Source organism: Parus major, chromosome 14, assembly GCF_001522545.3.
Source record: "Parus major isolate Abel chromosome 14, Parus_major1.1, whole genome shotgun sequence".
Taxonomy (NCBI): domain Eukaryota; kingdom Metazoa; phylum Chordata; class Aves; order Passeriformes; family Paridae; genus Parus; species Parus major.
The window spans coordinates 1445411-1465235 of record NC_031783.1 but is presented as its reverse complement, the minus strand read 5'-3'; the positions used below and the strand labels follow the sequence as shown (position 1 = coordinate 1465235).

Genomic DNA, 19825 nt, shown 5'->3' with positions numbered 1-19825 from the left:
GCTGCTCCAAGCTCCATCCAGCCTGGCCTTGGACACTTCCAGGGATCCAGGGACAGCCACAGCTTCTCTGGGCACCCTGTGCCAGGGTCTCACTGCTCTCACAAAGCAGAATTTTTTCCTAACATCTAATTTAAATCTTTCTTTTAGTTTAAAACCATTCCTCTTGTCCTGTCCAGTATCTGCCTGTGTAAAAAGTCTCTCTCTCTCTTTTTTATAACCCTCCTTTAGTCCCTGGAAGGGCTCTGAGGTGTCCCTGGAGCTTCTCCTCTCCAGGTGAGCACCCCCAGCTCTCCCAGCCTGGCTCCAGAGCAGAGGGGCTCAGAGCATTTTCTCTGGACCTGCTCCAGCAGATCCATCTTTCTTGTGCTGAGGACTCCAGACCTGGACACAAGACCCTGTGGGAAGGTCTCACAAAGGCAGAGTAGAAAGGGAATCAGTCTGCATTAGTCCTTTTGTCAAATCATGAGACTTCAAGTGTGGTTTGGTTTGATTTGATTTGATTTGATTTGATTTGATTTGATTTGATTTGAGGATGGGAGGTGTTTGTGTCTGAAGTAGGTGGGGATTACTGCAGTCAAGGTGAGCTCTCACCCCCAGCTGGGGGATCCAAGCTTGTGAGTTGAGCAGGAATCACCACAACTTTTGGAAAGTGGTTCTGCATGTGCAGCATGTGACCAGGGCAGGAAACTCACCAGCAGCTCTTCCTTCTTCCTGTCCACCACCCTCAAGTCCTCTGGAACCGTGTCATCTATGACCAGCTTGTTCTCATAGGTTGACAGCAGGTCTCGGCCTTGCTGGAGGCTCCTCTCCAGGTTTGTGGCCACCTCAACTCTGGTGGGACACAAGAGGAGGGTGTTTAAGCACACCTGCACCCTCCTCCTGCAGGATCCTGCGTTAGGCTGGGCTCAAGCCGGGATTTAAGCCATGACTTACTTCTCCTGGGCAGCACTGAGCAGCTGCACCACGCGCTCGTACTTCTTGTTGGTGTTGTCCACCTTGTTCCTCACCAGGGTGGCGCTGCCTGTGTTGGGCACAGATTCGATGAAGGCCTCGCACTCCTGGATCTTCCTCGTTTTCTCAGGCTCGATCCGCCGGACCTCGTTGGTGATGTTCTGCAGGAGGAACAAAGGCTTTAGAGCAGCTGAGCCAGGGCCTACAGAGGAGCCACACTTGGCTGTCCAGGGTGAGGAAGGAAGTCAGGGCTGAGGATTTGTTTTTGGTGGAAGGTGCCTTTCAGCCCTGCAGGGCACAGAAGGATATTTTTGGCTGACTTTCTTTTGACCTGTCTCTCCTTAGCAAGGGAACTCCAGCTGGGGAGTGGTTCCCAGCAGCTCCAGCTCTGTCAGGGACACGCTGGATTCCTCTGGGCCGTTGGGCTCTGACGGATTAATCCTTGCCTGGACATCAAAGTGCTGCAGGCAGTCGGGGAAATTTGCTTTCTCTTGTGGTGGCACCTGGATTTTGACACAGCCCTGGGCAAGTGATGTAACCATGACCTGAACTTCCTCCTAAACCAAGGGAGGTTTGTGGCATGGAGCCTGGCTTAATTAGGGGTCTGAAAAAGAGGAAAGGAGCTGGATGCTACCAGCACTGGAACCTGGAGGAGCCAGGTCCACAAGGAGAAACTGTCTCGGACCACAACAATTTTCCTGTTCCTCTCTGAGCCGGTGATAGTGGTAGCAAAGGTAGCTGTGCTCAGATGATGGGCAGGATCAAGCCCTGAGGGCTCCCCTCTCATCCTCACAGCCACCACCTGCAGCCACCACCTTTTACCCATCCAACTGAGCTGGGCCAGAAGCAGGGCAAAGATCTTGGGCTTCTGAGGCTGCTCATAGGGCTGCTCCCCATCTCTGCTGCAGGAAGCTGTGAGCATCACTCCACACCCCATTTCTAGGGCTCAGGGAGCACTTTAAGCACTCCTGGTTATTGAGAACCACGCTGAAGACCCTTTGGGAGCACAGTCTCTGTAAGGCACCATCCCACAGCCCCCACCTTGAGGTCCTTGGAGCGCTCGGTGCTGTCCTGCACTGCCCGGCTCTGCTCCAGCGGTGGCCGGAGGTTTGCTGTTATTGCTTTCTCCTGCTTGTCCAGGTCACTGGTGACTTTCTCCAGTCCTGCCAGGAGCTGGCGTCCCCGAACTGATGCAGCATCTGGAAACCAAGAGGAGACCAGATTAAAGCTGGTTGGAAGCTGGATGTGGGCTGAGTCCCACTGGCAAGTGCCAAACCCTCCTCCTGCTGCACTCCCCAAGCCTGGCCTGCACTGACCACAGCCTGGCTGCTCTGCCCCCATCCATCCATCCATCCATCCATCCATCCATCCATCCATCCATCCATCCATCCATCCATCCATCCATCCATCCCTGTTGTCCCCAGCACCCTTAGGAGATGGGAACACCCCCATAAGATGCTCCACCATCTAAATTCAAGCCTTTTTGTGCCCCAGGCTTCCCTCCCGCCCCACACCTCCGATGCTGTCTGCCTTCAGCCCCTCATAGCGCTGCTGGAGGATGTTCTTGCAGTTGTTGGTCTTCTCCTTCACGCTCACGTAGTGCTTGGCAATTCTGCAGAATGGGACAGCAGGAGGTCAGTCAGACCCTCAGCCTCTCCATCACCCCTTCACCATCCCAGCACTGCCCAGGAAGGAGCTTCGGCTCTGGAGGGATTGTGGGGGCAGGGCAGGGTTAAAAACACCTTCACCCCATGTTAGGGTAGAGCAGCGTCTTCACTGGAACAGGGGAGAGGCAGGTACCTGCCTGCTGCGGGAGGGGTGGGCAGCTCCCCCTGCCGTGATGGGCCCCAGAGCAGGGGGCACCTGGATGGCTCTGAGCCGGCCCCCCTTTGCCAGCTGGGGCACGCAGGAAGGGGCAGGAATCCCTTCGGGAGGAATCCCGAGGCTTTGACAAGTCGGGGCTCGGCTGTGGGAATTGGGGCAGAGCCCCGGGGTGCCAGACAGGTGCAGCGCCTGGGGCTGGGGAAGGCAAAGGCCGGGGGCAGCGGGACGGTCCTGCCCGAGCCTGGGGGCACGTACTGCTCTGCCAGGGCCAGCGCTTCTGGGTCGGGCGGGGGGATCATGAAGCAGACCCCGGGGGCGCTGAGCGTGTCTCCTGCGCTGTCGGCCACTTCCCAAAGGTCTCCGCTGTTCCTCTGCAGGGTGTAGTGTGCTCCGCGGCTGATCTGGCCCTGGGGGACGGGAACCGGTCACAGCAGCACGGCCAGGGTCCCCAGCCCAGCTCCCGGCTCCTCCGAGAGCCCCAGCCCTGCTCCTCCGAGAGCCTGTCCCTGCTCCTCCGAGAGCCTGTCCCTGCTCCCGGCTCCTCCGAGAGCCTGTCCCTGCTCCTCCGAGAGCCTGTCCCTTGCCAGGAGCTCATGTGCCCGCTCCTCCCTCCCGCAGCCTGCGGGCACCGAGCTGTGCCTCTTGCGACAGCCGCGGCGAGCGAGTTCCCACTCGGGCAGAGATGAGGAGGCGTTCCCCGGGCTGTGCTCTGGATTTCCTTTTCGGAGAAGCCGGCAGCTGAGTTAGCTGGAACTGCTGGCTCCTGTCCCAGCCCTGCCACTCCCGTTGTGGCTGTGCTGTCCCATCCCTCTGGCCGGCTCAGGCCCCCGGCAGCCGCTGGCGGTGCGGATGAGGGGATGTGCACTGGGAATGGCCAGGTGGGAACGGTGGTGGTGGTGGGGCGTTCCTTTGCTCAGGAACACGCCGGGACATCAGCTCAGGGAGCGTGGGAACGTGACAGAGCTGTGCTGTCGCAACATCCCGAGGGTGTGCGAGAGGCAGCGAGGCTGCGTTTCCCCCGGACCCCTCCTGCTCCTCCCGCTCTTCCCACTGGGGCAAGGCGACCTTTGCCTCGTTCCCCCTTCAGAATCCAGCACCACCGCTTGGAAAAACCTGCTCCTTCCCCCAGTGGCACCGTCACTGGCCTGAGGAGCCGGTGTCCCAGCACTGAGGGTGGCGGTACCTGCTCGCCCTCGTACTCGCACAGAGCCTCCACGGGGACGGGCTGCGGCGGCGGCTGCCGGCGGTACCGCAGGGGCAGCACCTGCTGGCTGCGCTCCTGCAGGGACTTCACCACCGCCTCGTACTTGTCCAACGCCTTCTCCTGGTCCTGGCATGGGGCAACAACAAGAAGAAGTAAGGAAACAGGGAAAGAACGAACTCCTGGGCTCTCACAGCCAGGGAGGAGCTCATTCCCACGCGGCCGGGACAGAGACTGCTGCTTCTCCTGTGCTGAAGGCATCTCCTGCAGCCCTGTGTTCCTGTTCCAAGTGCTCCTGCACTCTCCCACCTCCTTCTGCAGCCCGGCTGAGGACTGGGACTGTGCCCAGAGGTTGTTGTGCCAGCAGACAGTGGCAGGGTTCCCTGGTGCACAGCCCACAGCTGCATGGCTGTGTGTTGGTGGATAGCCCCACTCCCAGGACTCATTCCAGCCCTGCCACAAGGATCTCCGGCAGTTGCTTTGTTTCTACCCCTGAAAGTGGAGATCCCAAGATGCTGAGTGGGATGGAACATGCAAGAGAGGAGACAACTCTTGGGAAGGGCTATCAGCTGTCCTGGGACACCTGCATCAGCTGGGCCTGCTGCAGCATGCTTGGACTTGGGCTTGGATTTAGGCTCGGGCTCAGGCTCGGGCTCGGCACAGCCCTTCCCAAGTGGGTGATCTCCAGCCCAGCTCACTGCAGCACAGCGAGTTCCACAACCTCCTCTGGCAGCAGGTCTAATTATGCTCCCACCCTTAACGAGTGCTAACTCAATGAGAGAACAAATAAAAACCAGCCCAGTGAGCAATTATGTTGCTAGGGGAGAGGCAATCTCTAGCCAGGGGGGAAGGAAGAGCTGGGGGAAGGCCGGGCACGGGGAGGCAGCAGCACAGCCCTGCTGCTGCTGCCCGTGGAGAAAGCTGGGCCAGGTGCCCACACGGGCAAGGACATCCCTGGGGACAGTGGTTCCTGCTGCTCCCTCCCCTGCACTCCTGCCTGCAGACACTCACATCCAGCTCCCGGAGGAGAGACTCCAGCTGGTATCTGTCCTTGAACTCCGGGCTGAATTTTTGGTCCAGGTCTGTATCCACCTTCTTCAAAAGCTCCTGAGCATCCTTAGTGTCCTTCTGAAACTGCAGAAAGGAAAAGTCTCTTGTGAGAGAGGTTTCCAGGCTGAAACACGGAGCAGACCCTTCATGGTCTTCACACGTCCACCAGGAGCTACTCTGGGCATCTGGACATCCAGAATATGTGGAGAAAGATGAGGGTCACTATTTCCCTTGCTCAGGACATCAGCTCAAAGGGAACAACAGGCAGGAAGAGATTATTATTCCATACAGAGTTGTTAAGTCCCACCTTTCCCTGCCCTCACTTCTGTTTCCCTGGGACAGCATCACCACGGTGTGTGGTGCCACCACTGCCAGCGCCAGGAGAAGGGAGAGCCAAGCCCTTCCACACACAAACCATCCCCTGGGGCAGCTGTTCTGGCACATCCCCAGAAAGGCACTGCCTGGGCTGGGCACCACAGCTGAGCTTTGGCAGGAGACTCATGGGGTGGTGAACACACCCAGGCTGTGGGAGAGGAATCCAGCCCGACCTGCTCCCCTGCAGAGCCTCCCTGGCTGTCAGATTCCATTTATCCAGCAGACATCTGTCGGCCCAGCTCAGCTGGGACACTCAGCCCTTCTGCCAGGCTCCCTGTGGGGAGCTTGTGGCAGCTGGGATTTCCTACATGGACCTGTTCTGCTTCCCAGTGGAGCATGCGAGCTCTCCCCATGCCATGTTCGGGGCTGAGGGATCTCTGCTGTCCTGGGGAAAAGGAAGTTGACACCAACAGCGCCTCATGAAACCCAGTGCTGGAGCAGAAGCTTTCTGCAAGTCGTGCTTTGGCCAAGCAAACACTGACCTTAGGCACCTGAGCAATTACTGCTCCTGTTCTATCAGCTCAAGGTACTCTCCTAGCCTTAAAAATCCCGGTTTTAGAGAGCACTCCATCTCTTCTACCCAATTTCCAGAATGGGAAGAATTTTTGTATTCTAGGATCTCAAGCACCCGCTCTCCAGGCTCCAGCAAGGGATGTGGTACCTTGTGGAAGTCTTCCATGAACTTCAGGTGGCTTTCCTCGCAGATCAGCAGGTTCAGGTACTCCTTCCAGTCAGCGTGCACGGCCTCAATGTGAGCCTGCAACACAGGGGTGGGAGGGGGACATCAGCGAGACCCCTGTGGCAGGGGCAAGTCCCAGCTGCCATCCTGAGTGAGCTTTGGCTGCCTCTGGAGCTACCCAGATGCTCTCAGGGGGAACCTGGGATGATCCCATAGGAGGACAGGCTGTGTGCAGGTGGCAAATCCTTGTGTCCATCCCACTGCCAAGCAGGGAAGAAATCCACCATCATTTATCCTCTCTAGGTGGGCACAGGGTAACTGCCACAGGAATGAGGAAGATGGGAAGAGCTCCTTAAGTTTATCTTTCCTCCTCCTGTGGTATTTACACATCTGCAGGTGAAGGAGGCTTTTTTGCCCTTGGCATCTCAGGAACTAAAGTCACGAGTGGTGTTGGCAGTGGGTCCCACTCTGGAGAAGGGCAGGGTGAGTCCCCCACGCTCCAGGGGGGTGGGGAGCTGGGACCCATCCCTGGTGCTCACCTCAATGGCATTCTTCCCAGGGTGGTTCTGGGCCAGCAGCTGATCCCCATCAGCGTGCAGCTTGTTGATGGCCTCCTCCTTCTCCTCCAGCTTGCGGTGAATGAAGTTCTGGATGGAGAAAGGTGAGATATTGATGCCATGCAAAGGGAGGGGACCCTGAGCAGCTCCACAAGACAAAGTGTGCCATTCTCCCACTGCAGCTTTCACTTCTCCTTCCCTTGCAGATGTTGCTAAAGATGTGACTGCTGCCAAGCCAGCACTGAGATAAAGGCCAGGAGGGTGAGGGTGATGATGTTCTATCATGGGAACACTTCCCCATCACGTTATCTTTGGCAGAGGTAAGGATCAGCCTCACTGTCCCAGTATTACCAGCTGGACACCTCAAAGCCCATCACCATGGGCTGGGGGAAACTGAGGCACGGGGGAAGGAACATTCCCTGCCCTCACCCAGCTCCCCTGGCCCCATGCCTTGCTCTCCTTTGGCCAGCAGCAGCCAGAGCAGGGCCAGGCTGCCGGGAGCGCACAGACCTCGTACTGGCGGCGCCGGCTGGGGTAGTCCAGGTTGTGGTCGCTCCAGTCGTAATGGGTCCTGTCCTTGGCCTGCTGATCCAGCCAGTAGAGCTTGTTGGTGCAGCGCTGCATGTAATCCTGCAGCGAGTTCAGGTCCTGCTGCCGCTGCTGGGAGCCGGCCTGAGGAGGGGAACGGGACAGATCAGCCCAAAGCTCCTCTCTGTGGGACCCCCAGGGGTGCCCGGCCACCCCAACAAGGGACCCCTCCAGGAGGGTTCTTCCCCCAGGATCCCAGAGGCTCTTACCAGCAGCTTCTGGTATTTGGCTTGGAAGTCGTTCATGTTTTCCTGGATGAGAAGGAAGGGTTAGGAGCGGTGTCTGGAGAGTGATGGTGTGCCAGGGGCTCGAGGGTGCAGAGGGATGTGGGTTTAGGCTGGAAGGGGGATGTGGTTTATGGGATTTGCCTCACTGTAAAGCCAGAGCTGGTGTGTGATGCTGGGCTCTCCGGTTGGGAGGGGATCTGGCACCCACCCAAACCTGCACCAGGCTGTAGCACCCTGGGTGGTGGGAAACCCTCCCCTTCATCCAGGGCTTGGGGCAGGGCTGACTCTGCAGGGCAGCAGGGAGAGGGGCAGGAGAGCTGACCTTGCTGCCTTCCTTGACGATGTGTGGCCCGATGGCCATGACCTCGTTGTGGAAGATGTTGTGCTCTTCTACTTGGCTGTTGACCAGAGGCAGGTCAGTCCCAAAGCCTTTGCTGCTCAGCGCGTCCTGGGGTGCACAGGAGTTGGGGTTAGCAATGGGGGAATGGGGTGAGGCTGCCAGGACCTAGGAAACTCCTCTTGGAGGTGCCCATGGGGCTGGGCTTGGATGGGCCCCAGTGGCTGCAGTGTGTGGATGCCCCAGGAACACGTGGGTGAAATCAGCTGTGCTGCAAAGTGTGCTGTGCTTCCCAGCCATGGAAAAACCAGTTTGGGGGGGTTAAAGCCTTCTCTGCTTGGAAGAGTGTAGGGAGTGGGAGAAAATAAAAAATAAGGGCCTTGGAGTAGATCCTAAAGCAGGCAGTGAGTGGGGATGCTGAGGCCAGGACCGGTGCCACCTCGAGCACTGACTCCACCGCCTCTGCCCCTCCCCAGCTGTTTGCTGCTCCCAGTGTGGAGCTGCCCAGAAGCTTTCCAAGAGCCAGTTTCTCCATGGGGAGCTGCAGGAGTCCCTGCCCAGCTGCTGCTACTGGCCAGGCAGTGGCCCTGGTGGCCCCCTTGGTACCTGTTTCTCCTCGATCACTGTTGACCAGTTGACCTGGGGCTCAATGTGCTGCAGGGGGAAGTTGTAGATCTGGTCATGTTTCACTTTCAGGTTTGCCACGCGTTCCTTCAGCTGCCGGATGCTGCAGGAAGGGAAAGGTGAGGGTGGGATGCAGGATGTGGGCATGGGCTGCCATTAGCACTGGTGGGTGTAGCTTGTTCTCCCCCAGGCCCCCATGGGGGAGAGCCCAGGCAGGCTGGCAGCAGCTGCACCATGCAGTGGCCAGGCAGAGGTTCCTGTGCTCTGCCCTCTGCCAGGGGCTGCTCCTGTGAGCTCTGGGCAGGCTGGACCTGAGGCAGAGCGTGGGGCACAGCGGGCAGGTGCCACCCTGCCACACTGCCATCCTCTCACACTCCCCATGCCCAGGGTGGGCACACACCCTAATGGGGGTTGTGACCCCCCACTGCAGGCAGCAGCTGAGCAGAGCCCCTGGAGAGGCCTCCCCCCAGTCCAAGGGCTCTGGGGACACGTGTCCCCGTGGCACTCACTCTTCTGTGATCATGTCCCCCTGGGGGTGCTTCATGTGCCGGGCCACGGCCGCGTCCCCATCCAGCACGTAGAGCAGCTTGTCAGACTCTGAGAGTTTCTGTGCTGTCAGCTCCTTGTACTGAGCCAGCTGGCACGCCTTGATCTTGTGCAGGTCCTGCACAGTGGGGACAGGAGAAAGGGTCACCCCTTGGTACCCCAGAGGTCATCCCACCCCACTCTCCCTTGGCACTGGAGAGGAGCAGGAGCTCTGCTGTTTCCCATCCACCTGGGATGTATTTTGCTTTCCCCTCTCCTATCACAGGATGATGGAATGGTTTGGGTTGGAAGGGACCTTAAAGACCATCCAGCTCCAACTCCCTGGCCATGGGCAGGGTCACCTTCCACTTGATGAGATTGCTCCAAGTCCCATCCAATCTCATCTGCTGGGGAGGGGCTGGGGAGCTGCAGCACCTTGGGGTGATCCTTTGGGATGAGGAGGATGGTTCAGGCCTCTCCTCCTCCTCCACCCCAGCTCCCTGCTGGGATGCACATCCCCAGTCTGAAAGTACTGCCCCCCTGGCTAGGGGAGAATTCGGGGTCCTGGAACACCCTCCCACCCTCTTCCCATGAGCAGGGGAAGCCCAATTACCCTTAAATGACCCTTAAAGATCATCCCAATGCAGGTACCAGGGCTGGGCAGCCACCCACACGTGCCACAGGAGAGGAAGGCAGTGCGAAGGGCTGGGGCAGGAGGCAGAGCTGGGCGCCACCCACACGTGCCACAGGAGAGGAAGGCAGTGCGAAGGGCTGGGGCAGGAGGCAGAGGGGAGATGGGGCTGCCAGGAGGGGCCTGGGAGTGTGGGACAGTGCCTTGCTTACATTTTGCATTCGGGAGTCGGTCTCCACGATGTTTTTCTCCACCTGGTCAGCATTTTTCTGCAGGCGCTCGATGAGCTCGGTCAGCTCTTTGCTGGAGATGCTGGGGAGAGAACGGGGGCTCGTCACCCCCCAAAGCCGCTCCCAGCTCCCGGGGGTGCCGTGACCCCGGGGGTGGCCGGGGGCCAGCAGAGCCTGCCAGGCACTGCAGCTGTGTGTGACTCACTGCTGCCTTCCAACACTTTCCAAAATACTCAGCCAGTGGGCCAGGAGCGGGTGGGGGACGGCTGGAAATGGGAGAGATGCCTGAGCCTCTCTCAGCCTCGGAGCAAGAAAAAAAAAGAGCAGGGACAGGGAGAGAACCACAGAATATCCTCAGCTGGAAGGGACTCACGAGGATCATCAACCCCTGGCTCTGCACAGACAGCCCAACAATCCCATCCTGTGCCTGAGAAGGGGGTCCAGGGTGGAAATAGAGGAGCTGGAGCAGCAGGGAGCCCTGGCCCCCATGCCCACAGGGCAGGTGCCCGTTTGAGGCTGTTGCCCTTGGGCAGCCCCTGCCTGCAGCCCTGCCCTGCCCCTCTCTGCCATGCTCAGGGCTTCCTTCTCTGCAAGGAGTTATTCACACTTTAAACCCACCAAAGGGATGGGATCACACATGTTGCATCTTTTTCAGTGCTTTCTCCTGTGCTGGGCACTGGTTTTGCTCCCAGGCTGACACTGGCCAGGCTGGCAGGGTGCAGGGCCAGCCCAAATGTTCCCATCCAAGTGCAGGGACGGCAGAGCTGGAGCAGAGGCAGAACAATCCATGACGCAGCTTCTGCATTGCTGGGGTTATTTTAAACATTTCATCTCCTTGCTGTAACTGAGGCTGCAAGGAGAGGCTGCAGTGTGCCAGGGCCAGCTCCAGGGGTGTGTGCCAGGCACTGCCCACAGCTCTCCCACCCCTGACCAGAGGCAGGAGCAGGGTGTGCTCCCCAAATCCCTGCAGCTGGAGGGAGCTGAGCCTGCTGCCAAGGCTGGGGTGTCCCAGCTGTGCTGCTTTGCCACCTGGGCTTAAACCAAAGGCTGGCTCAGTCCAGTCCCAACCACCTTAATATGAGCCTTATGACTTTGTTATGTGGTGGCAGAATTAATCTTTATATGGCACTTGGAAGTGTCAACTGCTGCTGGAGCAGCTGGAGAGGATGAGCAGGGCTGGCTGGGGGAGCACCAGCATCCCAGCAGCGCTGGCTCATGGCACAGACCGTTCCTGCATCCCTAGGTGGAATCATGGAATTGTAAAGGTTAGAAAACCTCTAAGTACATCGAGTCCAATCATTTCCCCAGCACTGCCAAGGCCACCTCTAACCCATGTCCCCAAGTGCCACATCCACACAGCTTTTGAATCCCTTCAGGAACGGGGACCCCACCACTGCCCTGGGCAGCTGTGCCAGGGCCTGACCTCCCTTTCTGTGAAGGAATTTTCCCAATATCCAGCCTAAACCTCTCCTGGCCCAGCCTGAGGCCATTCCCTCTCCTCCTGTCCCTGTTCCCTGGGAGCAGAGCCCAACTCCCCCCGGCTGTCCCCTCCTGTCAGGGAGTTGTGCAGAGCCAGAAGGGCCCCCTGAGCCTCCTTTTCTCCAGGCTGAGCCCCTTTCCCAGCTCCCTCAGCTGCTGCTGCTGCTCCAGCCCCTTCCCAGCTCTGTTCCCTTCCCTGGACACACTGCAGCCCCTCAGTGTTGTGAGTAGCCCAGAACTGATCCCAGGACTCTGGAGCTGAGTTTCAGGACCTGTTCCTGTCTGCCCCGTGTGCTGTCACTTCAGTGCAGCAGAACAAACCAAACCCCAGCTCTGGGCTTGTTCTTCCCTACCTCAAACCTGCCCCAGGCTGCAGGAGCCTTGTGGCACCCAACAGCTCCAGGAAAGTTCACACTTCCCTGGGAAGTTCTGGTATGAGCATGGTTTACACTGATGCTTTTCTTTTTATAGCAGCTGCATCATCAGGATGGTACTTGGAGGTCTGTGCCCATCTCTGTGCCTGCTGCCTGCCTGACACCTCCTGCATCAGCAGCAGTGAGCCCAGTGGCCATTCCTGGGCAGAGGAGACAAGGAAGGGGTCGCTGGGAGTCGTGGTTGCAATAATTCCAAGGATGATTCTCATCCTGCGTTCAATAACTGCAGCTGGAGGGTGCAGGGTGCACCAGGAGATGGGATGTGGGTGGCTGGGTCCTGCTCCAGTGGTAGAAGCAGCTCCTCAAAATCCACTTTGGGGTTTTTTCCAACCTTCATCATCCCACAGAAAGGAGTGCAAAAGTCAGGTGGAATCAGTGGTTTGGAGTGGGTGAGTGAAACGTGCTGCACGTGTTTGCGTGTCTCCAGGTGATGGTTGCTCAGAGCTGGCATCTCCTGCATCCTGGCAGAGCTTGTGGCCACCAAGGAGCCTTCCTCACCTCCCACCCATGGACTGGAGGCCACCTGAGCTTGGAGGATGTGAGAGGTTCATTATCCAGGTGGGAGCTTGGGATGCTTCATGGTGAGGGCTGAGCTGGGGATGAGCTGGAAGCTCTTGCTGGCTCCTCTCCTGGTGCCCCATCTCAGTCTCAGTGACTCCAGCAAGTCCAAGGATGGATCTTCACAGTTTCAGTGGATCTGCAGCATGGATGGGAAAACCATCCTAAAACCCAGAAGAAGTCTGAGGTTTTTCTAGTTCTAGTTTTGACTGGAACCTCTAAACTGTAGGGAGCAAATAAACCTAAGCCAGGCTTTGATCCATGGCTGTGGTTCAGGCTGCCGACCTGGAGAGCAGAACTGAGCCTGGAGCCTCAGCCCAGCCTTTGTGCTCACTTTGCATCAGCAAAACTGATCTCAGGTGCTGGAAGCAGCGAGTGCAACAGCCCAGCCCTGACCCTCTCCCTCAGGTGCCAGCTTTGCCCAGCCAGTTTGGGATGAGGATGATGTGTCCAGGCAAGTGTGAGCCCCTTGTCCCCTTCACTCTGCTCCTCTCTCAGGTTGGAGCCACAGGCTCTCCTCATCCCTGGTATCACCTGTGCCCTGCCAGCCCCTTCCCAGGCTGGGGGTGCTGCCCTGGACACCCTTCCCCAGCTCCTGCCCTCAGTGGCTGCAAGAGCCCAGGGCCAGGGCAGAGCCACCCTCCAGCCCCGTGGGGCTGTGACATCCCTTCTCAGGGGGCTGGGGGAAAGAGGGGGCAGAGAACCAGAGAATGGCAATTCCCTGTGTTGGAGGGGATGGTTTTCCCATGATTCAGAAACTGAATAGTCCTGTCCCAGAAACTGCTGCTTCCATGTGCAGTGTTTGGATGACCAGGGCAAAAAAATGCTCAGAGCAAGCAAGGACATGCTTGGATGTGCTGTGGGCATGGCTCGGCTCTCCTGACACACCAGAGAAGCTGTTTGCTCTCTCCACCTCTGTGGTTTATGTGAGAGTCACAGCTGAGGCTGTGGGACAGGGAACTCTCATAAAAACTCCCAAGGGAGCTGCAGCTCAAAACTGCAGCGTGGGGGAGCTGCTCCTGTGCCCCCCATCCTGCCCTGGGCACGGAGCTCGGTGTGTGCTCCACTCACCCCACTGCTGCTGGAAATGCAGGGGTAACAACTGTGCAGGAATAAACAGAGAAATAAGAGAGAATGGCAACCTCTCATGTTAGATCTCTCTTATTTGTGTATTTATTTCTCTGTACTTGTTACTTTGGTGCCACTTCATCAACCAGCTTGGACATCACTGATGTGAGAACATCAGACTTGTTAACCTGTGCCCTCCACAGCTGGGTCTGTGTGGATAAACCAGAGGAGGAGCACAGCCCCTGCATCCAGCTGGATGTCAAACAGGGACAGCTGAAGCCTGGCTGAAATCTCCATGCCAGGGGATGGAAGAGTTTGGCTTCCCTGTGCCTTTCATCTGCTGCAAGGGTGAAGATGCTAGAGTGCCAGGAAAAGGAAGAATGGCTTCCCAGTGCCAGAGGGCAGGGATGGATGGGATATTGGGAAGGAATTGTTCCCTGGCAGGGTGGGCAGGCCCTGGCACAGGGTGCCCAGAGAAGCTGTGGCTGTCCCTGGATCCCTGGAAGTGTCCAAGGCCAGGCTGGATGGGGCTTGGAGCAGCCTGGGACAGTGGGAGGTGTCCCTGCCATGGCAGGGATGAGCTTGAAGGTCCCTTACAACACAGCCCATTCCATGATTCTGTGCAGGAGAAGCACAAAGCAGCACCTTGGCTGTCCCAGGAGAAGTTTTTGGATGGGATTGACAGGACATGGCTCTTCTGGGAAGCTTCTGGGAAGAGCCATGGGTGCATCAGGCTTTGGAGCAGAGCTGCTGGCAGGGTAAGACAAATGAAGCCAGGGCCAAAAACCAGGCTGGGGGGGATGGCTGGAGCATGGAGCAGAGCTGGGGAGGGAGAAGGGCAGGATTTGGCCAGAGCTGGGATGGGCAGCACACACGAGACTGAGCAGAGCCAGGAGCGAAGGTGCCCAGGGCACGGCCCCAGTGGGGCTGCAGCAGAGGGGGAACTGCAGAGCTGTTCTGCTGGAATAGATAAGGCTTTGTTTGAGAGATGAAAAAAAAAAAGCCTGGAAAAACTGGCTTTGCCATTTCTGGAGAAGTTTAACATTCTCTGGTCAGGAAGGAAAAAATGATCTCTCTCATGGAAAGCTGTGCTCAGCAGAAGAGTTGTTTTATGTCAGTGCCATTGCCTGGGTGGTGTGAAGGACCCCAGGTCATTCCCACAGGGAATGGGAATGGGTTTTGGGGTTTCTCCCAGCTGAGAGACCAGGAGGAAGCAGCTGTGCCATGGCAGACAGCACTTCATCCATGTACCACAGTTCTGACCTCAAGACCTTGATTTCAGAGGGGTTTGGGTATTTCTGAATACCCAATATATTTGCTTAGGGGGATTTTTAGGGTTCAGGTTTTTCTCTCTTCTGTTTTCTTAGAGTTTTGGTGATTTTTCTTAGTATTTCAATTGTGATTTGTTGGGGTATTTTTAGTAAGAGAGGTTCTCAACCAACAAATATGATAATAATTATTGTAATATGAAAACTTTGCTGCTAAAAAATGGACTTTTTTTTTCCTCTATTCCTTTTTCTTTCTCTCTTCTCATTAGGTTGCACCCTCACTTGGAAGAACAAACCTCCCTCAGATCAGTTTCTCCAGGATGTGCAAAGATCTTGTGCTTGCTGGCAGGTGGTAGAAAATCCCTTGGATTTCTCAAGTTTCCTTTTTTCCAAGCAAGGAGGCAGTTCCCTTAATCCCTTCAAGAGAGGGTGTTCAGACACTCCTGGATTTTGACTGCTCCAGGTGACTGAGTTCCCTGGGGAGGCTCCTGCTGGGAATTTGTCCCTGGAGCCTGATCCTTGCTGGGAGGGTTGATGGGAAGGGCTCTGTTGATGGGAAGCTCTGTCCTGCTCAGGGGTGCTGCTCTCCTGTCAGGAAACCTTCCCATGCCAGGGGCTTCCCCCGTGGGATGGCTTGGCCAGGGACAGGGGAGCTGTGTGAGGAGGGGATCTGAGCACAGATCCTGCTCACTGCATCCCACCACTGGGATGGACAATCAGCACAGCAGGCAGTGACCACCCACTGCTGCTCTCAATTCCATCCCCATTAATGCCCATTTATATAAATTTCATAAAAAGCTCTCCCATGTCAGCCCTACTGGGATTAAACTGAATGAATCCTCCAGAAGGCCACAGCCCAGAGCTGTAAATGTCCTTAGAGCTCCCTGAGCCACAGCTCCCACTGCATGAAATTCTCTCATGCTGCTTTTAATGACACTGGAGTGAAACTGTGGCAGGGTAGAGGGCACAAGGGCTGGGCTCTGGCTACAGTAATTCAGGTTTGGGAGAGATTAGGATCTGGCTGAAAGCTCAGAGCAGAGTTCTGTCAAGCTGCCCACGTCAGGGTGTAGCTGGACAGCAGGGTTGCTGTGCTCAGCCCAGCCTGTTCCAGTTGTATTTATCTTCCCTCGTAGGGATGGTGATATTTCATAGTAATCTGCATGGAAATGAGAGCAGAAATAGGGAGGGCCATGGGAGGCTCTCTCCACCCTCAGCACTGAGCAGCTCCTGACTCACCTGCTGTCTGGGGCTCCTGCTGACTCCAGCCCTTCCAAACAGCCTCTGGAAATGGGTGCCAGCCCTGCAGGCAGAGCTGTCCCAGTGCCTGCACCCCCTCTTACCTGGGGAGTGACACTGCTGAGGGTCCCAGGGCTGGGAGCACTCCTGGCTGGATGCTCTCACCCCCAGAACCTCAAGGATGAACAACTTTCCTGCTGGCAGGAGGGAGAGTTTCAGCAGCAGCTCTGAAGCCTGAATTGGTTTTGATCATAAAATTATCAAATGGCTCAGATTAGATGGGCAGGGACACCTTCCACTGTCCCAGGCTGCTCCAAGCCCCATCCAGCCTGGCCTTGGTCACTTCCAGGGATCCAGGGGCAGCCACAGCTTCTCTGGGCACCCTGTGCCAGGGCCTGCACACCCTCAATGTTTTTTGCCTGCCAAACCTGGGCTATCCAAGGAAGAAGCCAAGCTCCTTTTTTCTAAGCATGGCAAGTGTTTGAGGAACATGATGTGGAAAGAGGCTGATGGTTTCCCCCACACTGTGGCTCTGCTCAAGGCTTTTGTGCCTTCCCTTCCAGGGACACACATCCATGTAACAACGTGGTGCTCACAGCTGAATTCCCAGGGCCTTCCCACACTCAGGGATGAGAGCAGAATAAAGCAATCAAGTCCATGAGACAAAAGAAATGTCACCCTCATCCTCCAGGGTCCCCAGCCAAGGCAGGGCTGGGTGGGGATGGCTGCTGAGCCTGGAGACCTTGAGCCCAGGCAGATCACAGAGCTGCAGCAGCCGTTCCTAAGGAGAGACTTGGACCCTGGTGCTGCTGGATGGGAGCTCGAGGCCACTTTGGGGTTGGGACAGGGCACCTGTCACATCCAGGGGACAAACAGCTGCTCATGGGGAGGTTGCAGCACCCGGCTTGGGTGTCAGTGCTGTTCATCACGATGTTCCCATCCTGGGCAGGCTGTGTCCCGAGGCTGAGGAAGCCACCAAAGCACCCGTGGTTCCTTTCCAGGCTCTGTCCTGCTGCCGGACCGTGTTCCCCGGGCAGCCCCTGCCCCGCTCAGCCCTGGCTCCGGGGCTGGCAGGACACGCTCCAGTGCCCCTCTCTCTTGCCAAACCGGTGCTGGGTTCTCGCCCTGGCCCTCGGTGCTTTGAAGGCTCGGTGACAGGAGCCCTGCCCGAGGAGCAGCCCCGGCCCGCAGGATCCGGCCGGGCTCAGCCGGTGTCGAAATGTCGGTCCGTGCTGCCGGCGGGGGCGGAGGATTGGATTGCTGGGGTGTTGCTGTTTTCCTGGCAGCAGAGCTGGGCGGGAGCCTGGCAGTGCCTGGAGCAGGGGACGGGGCAGGAGCTCCTCACTTCTTCGCAATCCTCCTCCAGCAAGTTGTTCAACCGGTCGGGCACCGGCTTCCCCATCTCGATGGTGGGGTTGTTTCCACACGGTGGGAGTGTTCCCTGGATTCACAGATGTTTGTAAACTCCAAGGCAGGAATTAACAAATTGGGGCTAATAAGCACAGCTCTCCCCGAGGTGTGCACGGACAGCCCGGGCGCGGGGAGGGAGGGAGGGAGGCCCCGGGCACAGCCCTGCGCTGCTTCCTCAGCCACCACAGCCAGAAAAACAGAGGTTTCAGCCTGGCCCGCAGCCTCCGGAGGTGCTTTGGCACCTGCCCAGGGCCGGGCTCCAGGCAGGAGGGAGGAAGGAGGGAAGCTTCTTCCTTCCTGAGCCCATCCCCCGGCCGATGGCGAGAGCTCGGGGTACCCAGGGCTGGCAGCGCTCGGGGCACGGCGTGGGGACCCCGGCCACAGCCCCAGGGTGGGCACCCCGCACCGTGCAGGTCTGTCTCCTCCTGCTTCACAGCATCCTGATGCTCCCGGAGTCCTGCGCTGCCAGCCCAGCCCCGTTTCTCACTTTGGAGCCGCCCACGAACTCCCCCGAAGCTCAGAAATGCGCCCGGGTATCGGCTCCATCCTTCACCCGAGGGAACGCCGGGGCCACCGGGGAGCCTCAGAGGGCTCCGTGCCACCCCCGTCTCCTCCTGCCCTCCCCGGGGCAGGATCCGGCAGCAGAGCCTGCCCCGGGCTTCGGGAGCCTGCCGAGCCAGACGGGCTGCCGGGGGAGCCTTCCCCAGGGCTGGAGCCTCAGCCCCGAGAGGGGGAGCTCAGCAAATCCCTGTGCCAGGGCAGCAGCGGGCACAGCCTCCCCTGCTGGGGAGCTCCCTCCCACCGCCACAGCTCCCGGGGGCAGCCAGGGGCTCCCCTGCTCAGGAAATGTCGGTGCTTTCTGCGCTGACTGGTCCCTTTCTGGGTCCTCGAAGGCACCCCAGCCCTGCAGCAGCTCCCCAGCTTCCTTTCCAAAGGAGGATTTCTGGGACAGGGCGGCTGCTCCCAGTCCAGCGGCAAGGACTGGTGCCCGTGGAGAGGAACGGAAAGGGATGAACAAGCCACGGGCTTTGAATATGAATCCTTGAATCCCTAAGAATCCTGGAGCACTCCACATGCTCCAGAGCCCCTGCAGCTCCTCTGGGAAACACAGGACACTCTTCTGAATTAATCCCAGCACCCAGCTCTTTGGAAAAACATCCCGGTGCCGGCTGGGGGCTGTCCAGCCCAGAGAGGCTGAGCCTTCCTGGGGAGAGATTTTTACACCTTTTCCCTTTTATCAGTGACCTTTCACAGGGCACATTCAACACTCTGCTTTCACCAGCACAACCGAAACGCGTCCCCACGCCACCAGAGGAAGCCGAGGAAACGACGATAGACAAAATCTATCTAATTGGTCCTGAGGGAGCAAGGGACGAAGGTGGAGAACAACCGGACTATTCTTCTCTAAGATCTAACCCAGCACACACCTGGGAAGCGAAGGAATCTGCTCGCTGGAGCTGCTGCTGCTGCCATGGGAGGGGAACTGGGAGAAGCAACCTCTGCACCCACACCCGGAGCAGGAGATGTTAACCCAGCTCGGGGAGGAGTTGGCACTTCAGGGGGGGCAAACATCGGAGTTCCCACACGTCAGGGGCTTTACCAGCACTCAGAGGGTGCCCACACCTCGAGGGTGTCACAATTCCGGGTCCCTCACCTCGGGAATGCCCATTCCTCGAGGGGTGACCACACTTAGGGGTGTTCACATCTCCGTGGTGCCCACACCTCCAGGGGAACAAGTTCTTGGGAAGTGCCGACAGTTCGGGGTTTCACACCTCGGGGGTTCTCACACTCGAGGGTGTCCACACCTCGGGAGGGATTCCCACACCTCGGGAGGATTCCCACACCTCGGGAGGGATTCCCACACCTCGGGAGGGATTCCCACACCTCGGGAGGGATTCCCACACCTCGGGAGGATTCCCACACCTCGGGAGGGATTCCCACACCTCGGGAGGGTTCAGCTCCACCGAGCCCTGGTGCGGAGTGGGGGGGATGCTGCAGGACGGGATCCCCGGGATGGCGGCTCCGCTCGTCCCGGGAGGAGCGGGACTGCCCGGGGCCGGGTCACTCACCTCTTCTTTTGCACGGAGGGGCTGTATTTCCCTTTGTTGCGTTTCCTGAAGAGCGAGTGCATCGCGTCCCCGCACGGCGCCCGCCGCGCTCCTCCTGCCCGTCCCCGCCGCCGCCCGCAGCCTCTGCGCCGCCACCGGGCCGGGCCCCGCCGGGAGGCGGGACAGAACTGCACCGCCTCTGCCTCCTCCTGCCTCCTCCTGCCTCCTCCTGCCCGGCCCGCCCCTCCGCACCCCGCAGCATCCTCCCCCGGCTCTTGGGGAGCCCCGCGCTCCGGCTCCAGCCCTGCCTGAGAGGGGCCCCGGCAGGGTTGGAACCCCCCAGATGTGCAGGGTCAGCCCGACACCCCCCAGGAGCCCCCCGGAGCCCCCAGGGTGGGGAGCAGCAGCTCGGGGGGTCCCTGGGCTCAGCGGGGCCGTGATGGGCACAGAGGGGCAGACCCGGGGTGGTCTCAGTGGCCTCGCTGCCCCTTCCAGGTACATCGGCACTGCCGGGACAGCCCTGGG

The 19825-nt window shown here is 58.6% G+C and overlaps 1 protein-coding gene across 1 annotated transcript in view; it reads right to left on the bottom strand.

Annotated features, from left to right (window-relative positions):
- PPL (periplakin) overlaps positions 1 to 19460 on the bottom strand; it is a 29298-nt gene extending 9838 nt beyond the window's left edge. Inside the window, exons 1-16 of the mRNA XM_015642554.2 lie at positions 19322 to 19460; positions 9782 to 9881; positions 8923 to 9077; positions 8396 to 8516; positions 7775 to 7900; positions 7435 to 7476; positions 7148 to 7309; positions 6620 to 6727; positions 6063 to 6158; positions 4988 to 5110; positions 3959 to 4105; positions 3031 to 3182; positions 2466 to 2563; positions 1993 to 2150; positions 934 to 1112; positions 693 to 831 (exon numbers count right to left, since the gene is read on the bottom strand). Coding sequence (XP_015498040.1) covers positions 693 to 831; positions 934 to 1112; positions 1993 to 2150; positions 2466 to 2563; positions 3031 to 3182; positions 3959 to 4105; positions 4988 to 5110; positions 6063 to 6158; positions 6620 to 6727; positions 7148 to 7309; positions 7435 to 7476; positions 7775 to 7900; positions 8396 to 8516; positions 8923 to 9077; positions 9782 to 9881; positions 19322 to 19383 — 1968 coding nt within the window. The 5' untranslated portion in view covers positions 19384 to 19460. The remainder of the gene's footprint in view (positions 1 to 692; positions 832 to 933; positions 1113 to 1992; positions 2151 to 2465; positions 2564 to 3030; positions 3183 to 3958; positions 4106 to 4987; positions 5111 to 6062; positions 6159 to 6619; positions 6728 to 7147; positions 7310 to 7434; positions 7477 to 7774; positions 7901 to 8395; positions 8517 to 8922; positions 9078 to 9781; positions 9882 to 19321) is intronic.
- Positions 19461 to 19825: the final 365 nt, after the last annotated feature.